Genomic DNA, 18,235 nt, shown 5'->3' with positions numbered 1-18,235 from the left:
TTTTTAACTGGTTTCCAGCTGACACCAGAAGAAAATTTATCCTATTGTTAAGACCTAAGGCTTTGTTAGCTTTGAAAAATACAAAATTAAAAATGTCATTTTTTCCATCATCTAAAAACCATTGGATTCAGCCTCAACCATTGTTATTCCATCGTTTAAAAACCTCTTCATTTTGATTTTGTCAATACCAGATAATTTGCACTCTGTAGTTCCCATGGATCTCCCCTTTGCACTCATGAATATATTCTTACGTTACTCTACTCTACGAACATTAAGAGTAATGGTGCTGATCTTTGGAATACCTATATTTATGTTCCAGTGTACGTATTCTCTTTAATATTTTTGTCACTTCTCAATGAGTTCTGATTTCTGTTACCACTGCCATTAAACATTATTCTTAACCTTTTTCTATACCTTATTAGTGTTCCAGCAGCATACTCAAGTATATTTTCTCAGCAGACTCTCTAGGGCCTAACTAAAAATAGTAATCTGAATTTAAGAGTCAAGTCTTGCATTTTGAAATTGTTCTAGTTATTTGAAAAGGTATTTTAGCTTTTATTTTTCCTAATAGAAAACAAGTAAAATCCACAATTTTATGCATGACACTTACCCTGGCAGGTTATATATAGTAGCTTATCCTCTTGACGCACTGGCAGAATTTTTTTCAAACTCGCGGCAACCGCTAGTACACTGGTAGTTCAGGTGATGTCCACCCCGCTCCCGTGGCGCTGGTACTTGGAACTATTCCCGTTTTCCTCAGATTTTCTCTGCCAGCCGAACCGGCAACATCGTTGTTGGTTCTCTGTTAGAATTTCCTGCTCGTTATCTGACTTTTGGATATTGGTATCGTATTCACGAAGTTAGAGTGGCAATCGCATTTTGTTTGGACCTTGTTAGTATGTTGTGATTCAGGAAGTATGTTTTTTTAGAGTTTGTGTGAAAGAAGGGTGTAAGGTGAGACTGCCGAAATCATCGTAGATCCACATACTATTTGTAAGAAGTGTCGGGAGTTTGTATGTACGTGGGACAATAGGTGCAATGAATGTCAGTGTCTGAATGAGAAAGAGTGGAAGGCTCTTATGAAGTTGTGGAGAGATTAGAAAAAGATCTGGGTTAGAAGATCTGTATCTAGGAGTAAAGAGTCGGGATCTTCGAGTAAACCTTTGGATGAATCTTTGCATGTGTCTTCTCCAGCTCATTCACATGTAGATGTAGCACTTCCCCCCCCAGGTTTCTCCTGCTCCAGTTGCTGTATCTGAGGATACTACTGATCCACAAATAGTGAAAGTGTTCGCTGCCCTTGCGTCCATGGGAGACCAAATTAAACGATTAACAGACAAAGTGGAAGTGTTTGGTGACAGTGTTGTGGAGGGGGCGCCTGATCGTCTCTCTGTGCTCCTAGACCGAGACCTCTGGTCAAGCTCCCAGACCCAAGGGAGAAGGCATGTCGACAGTCGAAGGGAGGCGAGAGGGGTTGACTTGCGATCAGTCGTCCCTTCAGGCAGTCCTGTTGATAAGTCCAGGCTGCTGCTGCAGTACGCCATAGAAAAGGCGATACTGGGAAGTGCCGTTATTCTTCGGATAGTTCAGCCTCGGGAAGGAGTAGGCGGGGTTTCGCGGAAGTATCGCGTCCTCTCAAGAGGTCATACTTTCCGTCCTCTTCACAGGAGGAAAGGGCTTTCGACCAAGAAGGTGGAGTAGCCCTGAGCATTTTTTCATCGGAGGATGAAGAGATGATCCCTATCAAAAGGAAGAGGATTTCACGTCAGTTGGAAGTTCGCTCGCCTCTTCGTGTTAGCCCGGTGCGTCCTCGATCTCCTCATCATCAGGAGTCCTCGTAAGGAGGCGGAAACGAAGGAGGTGCTGCGGGACATGCAGCAGAGATTGGCAGTGATTGTTCAATCATGGGAGAAGCCCCGAACAACCTTCGGTTAGACGTAAGGACTCGTCTCTCCCGGTTAAGTCCTCCAAGAGGACCGCAGGACGTACAACGCGATCCAGGACGCAGTGCGTCCCTTAAGAAGGACGAAGTACAGGACGCAGGACGCAAGAGGAGAAAGTGATGGACGCATGGTGGACGCATACGTTCAGGAGGACGCAGGACGCAGGCGGCAGCAAGTCAAAACATTGTCTCGACAAGGAAGAGAGGAGTTTTTATAGGGAGTCAGTGCCGCATTCGCTTTCTAAACAGGAGCTGCATAAGGACTCTGAATTGGAGAGTCAGCAGGATCTTGGTTTTCAAGATATTTCTTCGCAGGAGGAAGAATTTGCGGAGAGTGCGGAAGAGGACAAGACGGAAGCTCCTTCTTCGGACTACAGGAGGCTAACAGAGTGCCTTCTTTTCTTTGTTTGAAGGAGATTTTCAACCTTCAGGCCCGCCATCGCCTTTGTCGCAATTTTCGAAGACGAAGACAGCCAAGAAATCGTCGTTTTTGAAAATGACTTTGTCCATTTCGGCCAAGAAAGCCCTTCAACGCGTAAATGAGTGGTTGAAGGAGAAGAAAGAGTCGGGAAGACTTCTTTTGTATTTCCTCCGGCCAAGTTGGCTTCGAAGTCTGGTGTTTTGTATGCTACGGGGGAAAGTCTTGGCCTGGGAGGTGCCTGCCTCCTCCCAGGGAAGATCTTTTCCCAACATAGTGGATTAGCTCCCGTAGACATGCTTTGCATTCAGCCAAAGTGTGGTGGACTTCGTCGGAGTTCGACCATTTACTCAAAGGTATCTTTAGGACCTTTGAGGTGTTTAATTCTTGACTGGTCGTTGGGGGCCCTGGCTCGAACTTCGGAGATGGAAGAGTCTCTCAGTATCCGAGTTGTCGAGAAGAAGTATTATGTCCTGTTATGGATAAAGGCCTTGAGAGATGGAGCTAATGAATTGGCTTCAATTTTTACAGCAGGCGTCTTGAAGAAAAGACATCTCTTATGCCTCTTCGCTGCTAAAGGAGTCGAACGCGCAAAAGTCGGAGTTGATGTTCTCTCCTCTGTCAGGACAGCTCTTCCCGCAAGAGATCATTAAGGACATATCTCTCTCCCTCACTCAGAAGGCGACTCAAGATCTTCTTACGTCATCGGTAAGGAAGTATTTACCTTCTAAGGTCATGAATAAGACTACGAAGGATACGAAGACAGCAACAGCAGCCCTTTCGGGGTAGGCACTTTCGCTCGACCAGCATTTAGAGGGAAAAGAGTTCCAACCAAAAGAGGGCCAAAACTTCAACCAAACAATGAGTCAGAAGTCCTCCAGACTTGTGTGGGGGCCAGACTTTTAGACTTCTGGGAAGTCTGGCAAAGCAAAGGAGCGGATCCTTGGTCCGTAAAGGTAGCGAAGGAAGGGTACAAGATTCCCTTTCTCAAGAAACCACCTCTCGCTACAGCTCGAGAGCCCTAGGGTCATTACATCGATTTAGAGAAGAGAGAGGCTCTTTGGCATCAGGTCGTCACCATGATAGAAAAGGGGGCAATAGAACCGGTTCTGGATCACGAATCCCCAGGGTTTTACAACCGTCTGTTTCTAGTACGAAATCATCAGGAAGTTGGAGGCCGGTACTGGACGTAAGCCAGCTTAAACTTGTTCGTAGAAAAGACCAAGTTTACGATGGAGACGAACGATTCAGTACTGGCAGCGGTACGACCAGGGGACTGGATGGTAACACTGGACCTTCAGGATGCGTACTTCCATATTCAATTCATCCAAGGTCCAGGAAATATTTGAGATTCGTGATCCGGGAAGGGAAGGATTATCAATTCAAAGCCCTTGTGTTTCGGGCTGTGCACGGCGCCTCAAATTTTTACAAGAATGATGTCGAATGTTGGCGAAGTGGCTCATTTGGCAGGAGTCAGAGTCTCTCTCTACCTCGACGATTGGCTCATAAGAGCACAATCAAAACAGCAATGTCTGGAGGACACGGACGTAAACATTGGAATTAAACTCAGCAACTGGGTCTGATGGTGAACCTGGAAAAGTCACGATTGATCCCTCTCAGGAACTAGTTTATTTGGGGATTCTGATATCCTCAGTGACTTTTCGGGTTTTTCCGTCACCCGAAAGGCAGACCATGTGTTATACGGAAAGTGCAAGAATTCCTAATGAAAGACCAATGCTCAGCGAGAGAGTGGATGAGCCTGCTGGGGACACTCTCTTCGTTAGAGCGGTTCATTTCACAGGGAGACTTCACATGAGGCCCTTACAGTTTCTTTCTGAACGAAGTCTGGCCAAGAAGATCGCAACCAGATTCCTTCCGGTTTCCAATTCCTTCGAAGATAAAGGAGGAACTAAAGTGTGGCTAGTTCCGGAGAGGTTGTCAGAGGGTACGTCACTCCAGCAGAGGAACCCAGACCGGATATTATTTTCCGACGCGTCAGACGCAGGCTGGGGAGCGACGCTGGGCCCTCGGGAGGAGTCAGGCCTTTGGAGCGAAGAAGAAAATGGCATGGCACATAAACAGGAAGGAACTGATGGCGATCTTCTTGGCTATGAAAGCGTTCAGACCGTGGATCAGCGGCAAAGTGGTGCAGATCAACGCGGACAATACCACAGCTCTGGCATATATACGGAAACAAGGAGGAACCCACTCGTTGTCCCTTTGCAACCTGGCGAAGGAGATTCTTTCTTTGGTCGCAGAGAGAAAACGTCACCCTGCTCACCAGGTTCATTCAGGGAGAGAAGAACGTCAGGGCGGATCTGTTGAGCAGGGACGGACAAGTGCTTTCCACGGAGTGGATGTTGCATCTTCAAGTATGCCAGAGGATGTGGAAGCTCTGGGGCACTCCAGTAGTGGATCTTTTCGCTACCGCAGCGACGAAGAGGTTACCGAACTATTGTTCTCCAATCCCGGACCCTCTTGCAGTCGCAGTCGATGCCTTCCTACTAGATTGGACGGGTCTAGATGCGTACGCTTTTCCCCCGTTCCAAGATTTTAGGAAAGGTAATGAAAAAATTCAGGGAAAGTCGAGGAACAAGGCTGGACCCTGATAGCCCCATACTGGCCGGCCCAAACGTGGTTCACAGAGGTACTGGAATGGACAGTAGATTCTCCGAGAAGTCTACCCACGAGAGTAGATCTTCTCAAACAACCCCACTTCGACAGGTTCCACAAGAACACCCTCTCCTGGGTCCTGACTGCGTTCAGACTATCGAAAGACTTGTCAGAGCGAGGGGGTTTTGGGTTTTCTAGAGAAGCAGCGAAGGCAGTTGCAAGAGCACGAAGGCCATCGACTATCAAAGTGTACCAGTCGAAGTGGGAGAACTTCCGTAAATGGTGTAAGAATCGGAAGATTTTCTTTCATCCAGTAACCTCTGTGACACAGATTGCAGATTTCCTGCTATACTGAAGAAAGAACTAGGTTTGGCTAATCAGACGATTAGAGGCTATAGGTGTATGTTGTCTGCAGTGTTTAGACACAGAGGTTTAAACCTGTCCAATGACGCAGATCTTAGAGATCTCCTCAGATCGTTTGATACAAAGAAGGATCGACGGTGCAGAACCCCTTACTTGGAATTTGGATGTCGTTCTCAAATTCTTGGAGACGGATAAGTTCGAACCTATGGGCAGTGCGACTTTGCGAGAGCTAACGAAGAAAACTATCTTCTTAGTAGCCTTAGCTACAGCTAAAAGGATTAGCGAGCTGCAAGCTATTGACAAGCAAATAGGATGGAAGCACAACAAAGCAGTTTGTTCTTTTCAACAGGAGTTCTTAGCAAAGAATGAGAATCCTTCGCATCCATGCCAAGATCATTTGAGATTGAAGGAGCATGGCTGATCTGGTAGGTCAAGAACAAGAAAGGGTTCTTGCCCAGTAAGAGCCTTACGGTTTTACGTAGAAAGAACAAGAAGCATTAGGGGAACTTCATTGTTCTCTGTGGTGCTCCGTTAAAGATCCTACTAGACCTATGTCTAAAAACGCAATGGCTTTCTTTGTAAGAGAAGTCATTAAAGATGCTCATTTGCTTTGTCAGGAGGAAATGCTTCGGTATAATTAAGTTAAAGCTCATGAGGTGAGGAGCAGTAGCTACGTCCCTAGCATTCAGGAAAAATTTAGCCCTCAAGGACATTATAGATTCAACGTATTGGAGGACAAACTCTGTGTTTGCCTCTCATTACCTTAGAGACGTGAAGACAACTTTTGATAATTGTCAAACGTTAGGCCCGTATGTATCCTCAGGTACAGTACTGGGCAAAGGAGTTTCCACCCCATAACCTAATAACTGCTAGGTTTTTATATTAATTAGGTTATAGTGTTTTATGGTTGTCTGAGAAGGTTTAAGACCCAGCTCAGTCTGTTGGTTAGTAGTTTATTATATGTGTGTGTGGTTCAGGTGACTAACTTTCCTAGCATGAATGCCCGTGGTAAATGAGGGCTAGGGTTCTCTGTCAACAAATTGGTCACGTCCAGTTGTCAGGCCTTATTGTTAGCTTTCTCAACAAACAGGTCACGTCCTAGTTGAGAGCTACTAAGGTTTAGCAGGCTAAGAGGCAGGACCTACGAAGTCAGCTACCTTAGCAGGTAAGGAACATAATACATAGTTCTAAAAATTTAGTTAATTTTTGAATTATGACGATGTTAGCTGTCTATGACCCACCTCCAAATGTGTCAATCAGCTATTATATAACCTGCCAGGTAAGTGTCATGCATAAAAATGGTATTGTTTATGATACAATAAAGTTTTATGCATACTTACCTGGCAGGATATATAATTAAATTCCCACCCTCCTCCCCTCAGGAGACAGGGTTCAGAGAAAATCTGAGGAAAAACGGGAATAGTTCCAAGTACCAGCGCCACGGGAGCGGGGTGGCCATCACCTGAACTACCAGTGTACTAGCGGTTGCCGCGAGTTTTGAAATTCTGCCAGTGCGTCAAGAGGATAAGCTATATATATACCTGCCAGGTAAGTATGCATAAAACTTTATTGTATCATAACAATACCATATTTATTCTGATTATTCTTTTTTACAGGGCACAATGGTCCCGTACGACACATGGTTCACTCTCCTTGTTCTCCTGCGTTCATTACATGTTCTGACGATTTTCGTGCTCGCTTCTGGTATCGTAGGAATGTACATTAATAATTTTTTCATTCAGAGAGAGATCCTGCACGAAATTTTCCATGTATTTCTGTAATATTTGTTAAAGTAAATGTCAATATGTTGTACAATAACTTTAGATTGCACTAAGGACAGAAAGAAAAAGTGAAAGGTTTAATATGAATGCCTACATTGTATTTTTGTGCAACAACATTGTAATTTCGTATGATCCAAACCATCACTTGCATAGTTAAGTTGTTTATTTTTAAGTAGGAGATTGCCTTTGTTAAGAAATTAATCATGTACATCATCATGAGTCCAGAAGCATAACTTTTGATAAGTAATTGTAATTGCTAGACTTTTTTATCTTACAAGATTTCAGGGATACAGATTTAAAAATAAAGAAATGAAATATGAAAGTGTTTTTATTACAGTCTTTCCACAATTAGTTGAGAGTTAGAGAGATGGTAGGTGACAATTTTATTTTAACCTTTCAATCTTTCTTTCATAGTTAAATTGGTATTTCCTTTAAATTTTTTTTCTTTCCATAGTTAAATTTGGGTAGTTTTCCTTATTTCATAAATACTGAAAAATACAAAACGACCCAAAGTTTACCTAAGGGTACACTAAATGACAAAGTCAACTCATTAGTGTGTTGACAAACCCAACCTGAGGAAGGAGAGCAATGCAGTAATCTCATTTACTCTTACCATACAGGTGCTATCTTATCTTCCTGTAACTGCAGCTTTCACAGGCACTTTGTGCATCCAGCATGCCATATAGGTGCCATCTTATCTTCTTGTAACTGCAGGTCTGGCTGGCATTTTGAGCATCAATGCTGAGGCCTACAGAATATTCAATCTTCACCTCCATCTAATAGAGCACATTCCTCTTAAGGGTGGCCCACCCTCCTATTCTATGAATCCATGGCCTTCCAGTGTATTCTGCATGAAGACTAATCCTTTCTCTTCAGCCATGTTAAATCCAGGATTGCAGTCACTTGTAATTACAGTTGCTGACCTGCCAATCTAGGAGTAAGGCTGCTACTGGAAGTCATTATCTTCAAAGCATCTTGAAGCTTTCATGTTCAAGGCATTAATCCTTTCTCATATGTTATGTTAAAATTCATGATTTTGATCCTTTATGGTCATAGTCACTGATCTGCCTATCAAAAGGCTGACTGACTGACTTGACTGATTTACAGATTTTAGGTACACTTGCCAAGCACTGGGGCAACTATGGTCATTCAGTGCTTAAAATCAAACAATTTAGCTAAAATTCATCAAAACTATGAATTAGAATATAAATATTTTCCAAAAAAAAACCATTAATTTAGCTAAAATTCATTAAACCTATAAATTAAGAAAAAAAAAAAAGTCTTAAGATTTTTTTTAATACCAATTAAATCTGTAAAATCTTAAAGAAAAAAAGGTAAATTATGAAATAAAAGTTAATTTTCTGTACAAATAGCATTAGTTTACTGATATCACAATTATCAATTACAGTGGTACCTCGAGATACGAAAGGCTCAACTTACGAAAAACTCGAGATACGAAAGCAAATACGAAAATTTTTGCGGCTCTACATACGAAAATTGTTCAAGATACGAAAGGTTGTTGCTGTAAAGTCCGAGATTCGCCCGGACCACCGATAACAATTTTAAAACTCGCGCGCCGCCAACTGGGTAGACTCGCCACCATCCTCCCGCTCTCCCATTGGTTCCTGATGCTAGTCACCACCATGAGGTCCTTCCCTCCTATTGGTCAGCATCCCTCCCATGATGCATCTACGTAGCAGCGTGCTTCTTCGGCCACTTCACGGCATCATCGGTATCGTACGCACGCAGTATTCGTTCGTTCTATACGATTTCGTTTATTAACATATGTTCATTAGTGATTTCGTTGTAGTATACTTTATTGTGTTGTGTGAGAACTTTACTACATATGTATACGTACTACATAACATAATTACGTACAGTATATACGTAGTCATGTGTCCCAAGAAAGTTGAAATTCACGGAAAGAAGAGGATGCTCTCTTTGGAAATGAAGATGGAGATCATTAAAAAATATGAAGCTAGTATGCGATTGAGTTTGATCGCCAAGGAATACGGGTGAAATCCGTTGACAATAGGCACCATCCTTAAACAGAAGGATGTCATCAAAGCAGCTACACTTTCCAAGGGCGTGACTATTTTGTCCAGCAAGAGGACCCACGTGCACGATGAAATGGAAAGGCTTCTTCTTGTCTGGATAAAAGACAAAGAAATCACTAGTGATACGATAATGGAGACGGCAATCTGCCACAAGGCCAGTGCTATTTTCGGCGATTTGATTGCCCAGGCCGAAAACGACGGAGGAGAAGGGACATCAATGCCAACCCCAGACTTCAAGGCTTCGCATGGGTGGTTTGAGAAATTCCGTAAACGGACTGGCATCCATTCGGTGGTGCGGCATGGGGAGGCGGCCAGCTCGGACACAAAAGCGGCCAAAGCCTTTATTAAGATGTTCGACGAGATGGCGACCAAGGAAGGCTACAGTTCTCAGCAAGTCTTCAACTGTAATGAGACTGGCCTTTTTTGGAAAAAAATGCCTCGTCGGACGTACATCACGCAGGAAGAGAAGAAGCTACCCGGGCATAAGCCTATGAAAGGCAGGCTTACGCTAGCACTTTGTTCCAACGCCAATGGGGATTGCAAGGTGAAGCCCCTACTTGTCTATCATTCCGAGACTCCTCGAGCCTTCAAGGCCCACAAAATGCTTAAGGAGAAGCTTCCAGTGATGTGGAGGGCTAATGCGAAAGCCTGGGTAACGAGGCTTTAGTTCACCGAGTGGGTAAACTTGTTTTTCGGCCCGAAAGTGAAGAAATTCTTGGAAGAGAAGCGCCTACCTCTGAAATGTCTGCTGGTGTTGGACAATGCCCCTGCTCACCCTCCTGGCATCGAGGAAGATATCCTAGCGGAGTATTCCTTCATCAAGGTTCCTTATCTTCCGCCTAACACCACCCCTATCCTCCAGCCCATGGACCAGCAAATGATATCGAACTTCAAGAAGCTGTATACGAAACATCTTTTCAAGAGATGTTTCGACATCACCGATACCACAAACCTCACCTTGCGTGAATTTTGGAAGGAGCATTTCGATATTGTAATATGCATCCGACTCATTGGCCAAGCTTGGCAGGAGGTTTCGTGGCGAACCTTGAATTCCTTGTGGAGGAAACTCTGGCCTGATGCCGTTTCCGCCCGAGACTTCGAGGGATTCGACGTGGGCGAAGCTGGTGCAGATTCAGAAACAGTTGAAGATCCTGAAACTGTTTCGCAACCAGATCTTGACGAGATCGTTGCACTCGGCAAGTCCATGGGGCTGGTTGTCGACAAGGACGACATCAATGACCTTCTCGAGGAGCACCAAGAGGAGCTTACGACGGATGACCTTTAAGGAGTTGGAGGCCATGCAACATAACGTCGTTCAAGAGGAGTTCTCTAGCAGCGGCGAGGAGGAGGAGGACGACTCTATGACAACGGCAGAAATTAAGGATGCTCTAGCTGCTTTTCATAAGGTGTCAATCATTTCGGTAGCAAAAGGAGACACCCCGAAAAGGCCTTACAACAGGTCGTATGGTTGCACAGTTCGATGACGTTTGCCTGAGTCGTTTCAGGAATATTGTCAAAAGCAGGCAGAAGCAATCTTCCTTGGATAGTTATTTTTTAGAGGCCTTTAGTAGGAGTAGTAAGCAAAAAGGAAGAACCAAGTGATACTATTATGAAAAAACAGAAAGTTGAAAGTGGTGAAAAAGTTGAAATTTCGTTTAAAAAAAAAAAAAAAAAAAAAAAAAAGTTTAAAAAAGTAAAAATAAAATATAAAAATCAAAAAAAAGACAAAAAAAATGTAATTTTAAGTTTATTGTAAAGTTAAGTGTTACAGTTTTGTTAATGTGTTTCGTAAAATTTAGTTTGTTTTCCTTACATTTTTTTTGTTTTGTAAAGTTAAATGTACGTACATATCTGCCGTTTGTCCTCCTCCTCAGTCGCCACTTTCGGAGATAGCCTCACTCAAAAGGTAAGCTTCCACACTTTACTACATACGTACGTATGTACGTACAGTATTTCTTGTATACCATGTACACTAATACACTTTATTTACAGGTACATACATATTAGTACTAGTTCGTATTAAGTTAGGTATTGAATGGTCCAAATTGTTGTAGTATTTCATTGTTTATAGGTCAATTTAGCTTTATTATGAAATTTACTGGGGTGTTTTTGGAGGGCTTGGAATGGATTAGCTATTTTACATGTAAAATGCGGTTCAAGATACGAAAAACTCATGATATGAAGGCCGCCTCGGAACAGATTAATTTCGTATCTCGAGGTACCACTATACCTCAACTCATGGACCTGCCATAGAGTGAAGTAACTCTTCTTTCTTGAGTAAATACTGGGCAATCAATTAATAAATGCTTTACTGTTAAAACTTCCTGACAGGAACTGCAGATTGGGGCTCTTCTCCACTTTGCATTAAGTATATGTAGCATGCGGATGTCCTACACGCAGCCTTATTAAAATAATGCTAGCTCTCCGATCTGGATGATCTGATGACTGCCATTTCTTAACTGAAGGCTGCATGGCCTTCGACTTCATATCACCAATTATGTTTTCCAAACCAATTTGTCACTTCTTACTTATATGTATACAGTGGTCCGCCCGTATTCGCGGGGGATGTGTACCAGACCCCCCCGCGAATAGTTAGAATCCGCGAATGTTTGGAACCCCTATAAAAATGCTAAAAACAGCCTATTTTGTTAGTTAAAACTTAAGAAAAACCACTAAAAATTTTCATACTTGGTTTTTTTAATAGTTTTATCACAAAAAGTGCATTTTATGATGAAATTGATAACAAAAACCAGGAAGTTGTGGATATTTCTCATAGAAAAATACTGCGAATGCGCGAATTTTCCGCGAATAATGCAGGGAAAGGTTCCCGAGAGAAATCCGCGAATGTGTGAGTCCGCAAATCCGGAGAACGCGAATACGGGGGGTCCACTGTATACTTATATGAATAATTTGCTAAAAATCAGAGTATGGGAGGTTTATGAGTGCCTGATTATGTAATCTTATCAATTCTTTAGCTGCCTTATTGGCTCTCTCACTCCCATCTATACTCAAATGAGCAGATACCCAATAAATGCTAACCCTGATACGCTTGCGGAAGTAAAGGAGGGCCAGCCATTCCTGTAATTCTTGTACAAGGTGGTGGAAGGGAATCAACTGTTTTAATGATGATAAAATAGTACTCAAGTCAGAATATATTATTAAACTTTTGTCATTCTTTCCTTTATTAAAAACTCATTTAACAGCTTCAAGAATGGCATATAATTCAGCTGTGAATATCAAGCAGGAAGGGGATAATTTCTCCTTGATTTTATATTTTCCTACCACTACTGTGCAGCCAACTCCATCCTCCAACTTAGAGCCATCAGTAAATATGCTCTGCCCTCTGTGTTGGAGGGAATGCTGAATTAAATGACATTTTTATATTAAAATAAGATTTTACATATACTTACCTAGTAGTTACATAGCTATAGTAGTTTCTACACCATCGGCAGCTAGAATTTTGACGTTTGTGGCAGCGCTACGTGTATTGGTTAGGCGATACCCTTTGCCATCTACCAGGGTAGCTAGGAACCAACTCAGCACAGAAAAGACAATTGTTTATGCCCTGTTATTCATGAGAGGGGAGTAGGGAGGGCTTTGATCATGTAACTACTTGGTAAGTGTACATAAAACCTTATTTTATTATAAAAATTTTATTTTTATGTATGCAACTTACCAAGTAGTTACATAGCCGAGTCTAAAATAAAACGAGAAGGTTGCACATGCGCTGAACAGACGCTTAGGCACAGAACGCTTCTTGGAGCCAGAGACAAAAGCAGAGGAAGGATCTGGAGAGGATAAAGAATCAGCGAGCGCAAACAGATGCTCAGAACTTTTCCTTTGTGCCACCTCTTCAGACCGACGTCCAGAGGACTGCTTCCTCGCCTTTCAGTAGACGACTCATGCAAAGCACTACTGGCGTCTGGGAGGAAGACTCCTCAGAGTTCGGCTCACTCGAGATGCCTGTCCAATAGTGCTCTGTTACAGTCTTGGACTTTTCAACAGGACCACCTAAGGGGGCAACTGCTCGTGGGCAGACCCCACTAACCTCCCTTGGACTACCAGTATGACTCCTCCCATAGGCTGGGGAGTTTGACAGTGACCTTTGCCTTAGAGAATCAGCTGGATGAACAGTCACCTCCTCCACAACACTAACTTTATTACCCTTCTCCATTAGTGTGTTAACAGATGCTCCTAAAGTCTCCATCTCCTGTAACTTACTAGAGAATTTTAGTTCTACTCGAGCTTCGAAGCTGGCAATGGCATCAGGTGTGGGTGCTAGAGAGTCAGGTTTAGGATTAGGTTGATTAGGGGAGGGGGAAGGTTGAACAGAAAAGGAAGGAGAGATGGTACCAACAGTTATATTCTGACTATCTGTTTCTAGAAGCAGCCTTTCTCTATTTGTCTCTTTTCTAACTTACTCAAATGGCTAGTTAAGGTGTTCCATGTTTTGTCATCCCAATCAACACATTCCCCACAAGTTAAAGTTGGTGTGCAAGTTTGACCCCTACACTTAATACAAACTGAATGCGGGTCATAACACTATGAAAGTCAGTGTCAAACTTGCCTAATACACGTGCACTCAAAAGCAAAATTTTAACTATTCTGCCAAACTCCTAACAATAGCTAAGTATTTTAGCCAAAAACGCTACCAAATTCAACAGAGTACTTCACCAAACATCCACAGATATTCAATAAGAAGTAATTCCAAAATTCTGTCTGCTACTGAACTAGCTGTTGACAGCACCAGCCAGCAGAAACAACTGTCTTTTCCGTGCTGAGATGGTTCCTATCCCCCCCATTAGAGGGTGGGGGGTACTGCCCAGCCAATACATGTAGCGCTGTCACGAATTTCAAAATTCTGGCTGCCGACGGTTTTGAAACTATAGTTATGTAACTACTTGGTATGTTGCATACACAAAATTCCATTTTAATTTCTCCCTTCTCCAACAACTAGGCATAAATCAATTGGTAATTTGCACCAAGGTGGAGGTTTAGGTGCTCGGTTAGACACCAAGATACTGGTTTGAGCCTCTGTCTGGGTACCGGTAAAAGAACTGACAGGGAGAGTAGAGGCACGTGAGTGTCTCTTTCCTTCTCCCGCCCTTGCCCTCACTGGTACAGAGATAGGAAACTCCGTTAGCAGATTGGGATGTGCAAACCTCCATAGAGGATCATACATTCAAGGCATCTCGGTCAGACTGAGGTCCTGACACAGTACTAAATCTTAGAAGCATGTTTCTTTGAACTAGTAGAGGGAGTGGTTACCAAGGTACTCATTCCTTTGGCTCCTTGTTCCGAAGGTCTAATGGGGGCCAGCAGCCCGGTACCTCCACCTGCAGGTGAGGAGGAGCTGATGAGAGAACCCTCGGCTTCCTCCGAAGAGGGGAGCAAATCCCTAGAAGACTCGTGTCGAGACTTCTTGAGAGGAAAGACGCCCTCCTTCTTAGGCCAAGAGGCCTTGGAAGGAGGAGGTGACAAGGCAGCAGATGAGGAGGAGGAGGAGGAACAAGTTGACAAAGATGATGACGACAAAACTCTAAGAGACCTCTTCTTCTACTTTATTACCTTCTTCAGGATTGCAGCAAAGTTCAGTAGTGCCACAGGATACGAAATTAATCTGTTCCGAAGCGGCCTTCGTAACCTGATTTTTTCGTATCTAGAACTATGTTTTACATGTAAATTGCCTAATTCGTTCCAAGCCCTACAAAAACACGACGGTAAATTTTATAATAAAGCTAAATTGACCAATAAACAATGAAATACAACAATTTGGACCATTCAATACCTAACATAACCATGACTGTACCTGTAAATAAAGTGTATTAGTGTACAGGGTACAAGAAATACTGTACGAACATGTATGTACGTATGTAGTAAAATGTGGAACCTTACCTTTTGAGTGAGGCATGTCCGAAAGTAACGACAGAGGAGAAGGACAAATGGCAGAAAACATGAACACTTAACTTTATGAAACACATTAAAAAATGGCAGAAAACATTAACACTAAACTTTACGAAACACATTAACAAATGGCAGAAAACATTAACACTTCTTGATTATCTCCATCTTTGTTCTCCACAGAAAGCTTCCTCTTCTTTCCGTAAACTTCAGCAACATTCTTGGGACCCATTATGATAACATAAGTAATTAAGTACACACACAACACGATAAAGTAACTTACAGTACAATGAAAGCGAAATCACTAACACAAATTTACGTTAACAAACAAAATATATGTGAATTAACGAATTCCAGTGTTTATGATAACGCTGCCGCAAAAAATGGTCAAGGAACACCTTTACATGGAGGCATGACGGGACAGATGCTGACCAATAGGAGAGCAGGATCTTACGGCGGTGACTAGCATCAGGAACCAATGGGAGAGCGGGAGGATGGTGGCGAGTCTACTGAGTTGGCGGCGCGCTAGTTTTAAAATTGTTCTTGGCGGCCCGGGCGAATCTTGGACTTTACCCTTTCGCAACCTGAATTATTTTCATACACAGAAGCAAAAAAAATCTTCGTCTTTGCTTTCGTAACCTGAATTTTTCGTACGTAGGGACTTTCATATGTAGAGGTTCCACTGTATATAAGAAAAATAATTTACAAAAATATTTACAAAAAATACAAAACATGCTATATACACACAAAAATTGAGGGAATCCTTCCTAAAACTATCATTTACAATATGTGATTGCCAGAAAAGGTGTCGGACCCATAGAGATGAAAACTGAAATGGGAAAAAAAAGGGTGAGTTTTTTGGTAAAAAAAAAAAAAAAAATTAAAATTTTTTTTTTTTTTTTTTTACCTAAATGAAATACTAAGTGGCTAATTATTTTATAGAATAAACTCATATTATCCTAGAACACAATTATGTAAAAAGATCTGCACTAAGATGTAATTTACTATTATATCAGAAATGTTATTCTAACTCTCTCTGTCTCAAACAATAATTTACAAAAATATTTACAAAAAATACAAAATATGCTATATACACACAAAAATTGAGGGAATCCTTCCTAAAACTACTATTTATAATATGTGACTGCCAGAAAGGGTGTCAGACCCATAGAGGTAAAAAAAAAAAAAAAAAAAAAAAAAAAAAAGTATGTTTTTTTGGCCAAAAAAATTGTCAAAATTTCACAAATTATTTTTGGTACCTAAATGAAATAGAAAAAGGCTATTTTTTTTTTTATAGAATAAACTCATATTATCCTAGAATGGAATTATGTAAAATTATCTGCACTAAGATGTAATTTACTCTCATATCAGAAATGTTATTCTCTCTCTCTCTCTCTCTCTCTCTCTCTCTCTCTCTCTCTCTCTCTCTCTCTCTCTCTCTACAGTGTTTCATGATTTATTGACATAAGCTCATGTAATCTGTCACCAGAAAAGGCAGAGACCCACTACTTCCCACCCCCTCTCTCCCCCTCGTGTTGTGATCATTTCAAGCTCATCACCCTCGCGTCCAACTGTTACACAAACTTGAGGTTTTTGCCATTGGGGTGTCAGCAACCTCTAAATTATCATCAAAATCCCTTTATAATTCCATTAGAAGTAAGTTGATGACATCCATGCCCAGAGAATACTGCCTGCTGGCCACTGTTGATGAAAAATGCAAAAAAAAAAAAAAATGCGAAAACGGAGAAATTGGCATTCAAAAGAAATTGGAATAAATGGCAATATAAGGCATCTCAGCCATAACCAATGTACACAAACCACCTACCTATACTCTGTTTTTTTCCATCTGTCCATGCGCCTGAGGTGGTCGCGCATGGCAACACTGCGTCCCGTGCTTAAATAGTTACGTTATGTCTAAATTTTAGGTAAATAAAAGGATATCTGGGTGTACATTTGCAACTGGAAAGTGCTTTAATAATTTACTGTATGCGAATTACACCGTTAATATTCGAAATAGGATATTATATAAAATCCGGGACGCAGTGTTGCCATGCGCAAACACCATAGGCGGATGGACAGATGGAAAAAAACGGAGTATAGTTTCCAACATTATAAAACTATCCCAGAGTCAACAGTGTTAGACAGGAAATCACTACTTGATAACTCTGCCTTTGTATCCCACACATGTTCAAAACAAACTATTCTCAGAAAGGGGAAAGGACAAAGGCAAGGCAAACAAGTTTTGAAATGATTGTAGTGTGTGTTCTGCTATCCTCTTGCAGATCGATTACACCCAGATTCGAGATAGACGATGATTTTGGGAAAAAACATGTTTTTTTAAACACTCCTCGGGTCATGCTCGACCCAGCAAACCTATCCAAGGTTAAGAACTGCCTGACATGAAGCCACAGATCGATCCGCAAGAGAGGACCCAGACGACACGGATGGAAGAGGACATGTCATGGATGGCAACGATGATGTCACAGGAGCAAACAATGACACAGAGGAGTGACATTACCAACGGCGCTGGGAGAGACGTCATGGCCTCCCCCTGACCCAAGCTAGTAGCAGGCCTACGGGTTGTGGAAAAAAAAAAAGGGGGGGGGGGGACGCATTAAAAAAAAACTGAAAAAAACAAGCCCATTTTTTTTTTTTCAATTTTCTGCATTTTTTTCACATGCTGTTGCCTCCTAAGCCACACACAATGTCTAACTGTGCTTATATTATCCATAATATACACATAATTATTCCCTGTAATTTACTATGCATCTGGGTATTACTGAAATTTTTTAAATTATTACATGCACTAGACAGCCTTGTTTGGCTAGGGGAATAAGATACCATCCTGTCCGTACATAGCACATTCATTCATGCTAATGTTATTCTGACAAAGATACTCTAAGCTTAGGTAACAAGGCAATTTAACACTAGAAAGAAAAATCTGTGTGAAAATAGAAATTATGATATTAGAAAAATCCACCTCAACCATATGAGATTGAGTTTTATGAGTACCATAAATCAGTGTTGTAATCATATTAACATTTCACATTTGATCATTAGCATATTCAATTATCCAACATGTTCTACTGCAATTTCTAAATCATATCTTAAACCCATATTAGAAGCTAAATCTAAAGATTTTCAATGCACAAAGAGTTCA

General features: G+C 41.8%; 1 protein-coding gene across 1 annotated transcript in view; it reads left to right on the top strand.

Annotated features, from left to right (window-relative positions):
* LOC135219159 (cleavage stimulation factor subunit 1-like) overlaps positions 1 to 7,290 on the top strand; it is a 150,893-nt gene extending 143,603 nt beyond the window's left edge. Inside the window, exon 9 of the mRNA XM_064255683.1 lies at positions 6,953 to 7,290. Coding sequence (XP_064111753.1) covers positions 6,953 to 7,062 — 110 coding nt within the window. The 3' untranslated portion in view covers positions 7,063 to 7,290. The remainder of the gene's footprint in view (positions 1 to 6,952) is intronic.
* Positions 7,291 to 18,235: the final 10,945 nt, after the last annotated feature.

This window comes from Macrobrachium nipponense, chromosome 1 (assembly GCF_015104395.2).
Source record: "Macrobrachium nipponense isolate FS-2020 chromosome 1, ASM1510439v2, whole genome shotgun sequence".
Lineage (NCBI taxonomy): Eukaryota > Metazoa > Arthropoda > Malacostraca > Decapoda > Palaemonidae > Macrobrachium > Macrobrachium nipponense.
Note: the sequence above shows the minus strand (reverse complement) of the source record. Positions and strands in the feature narration are given on the sequence as shown.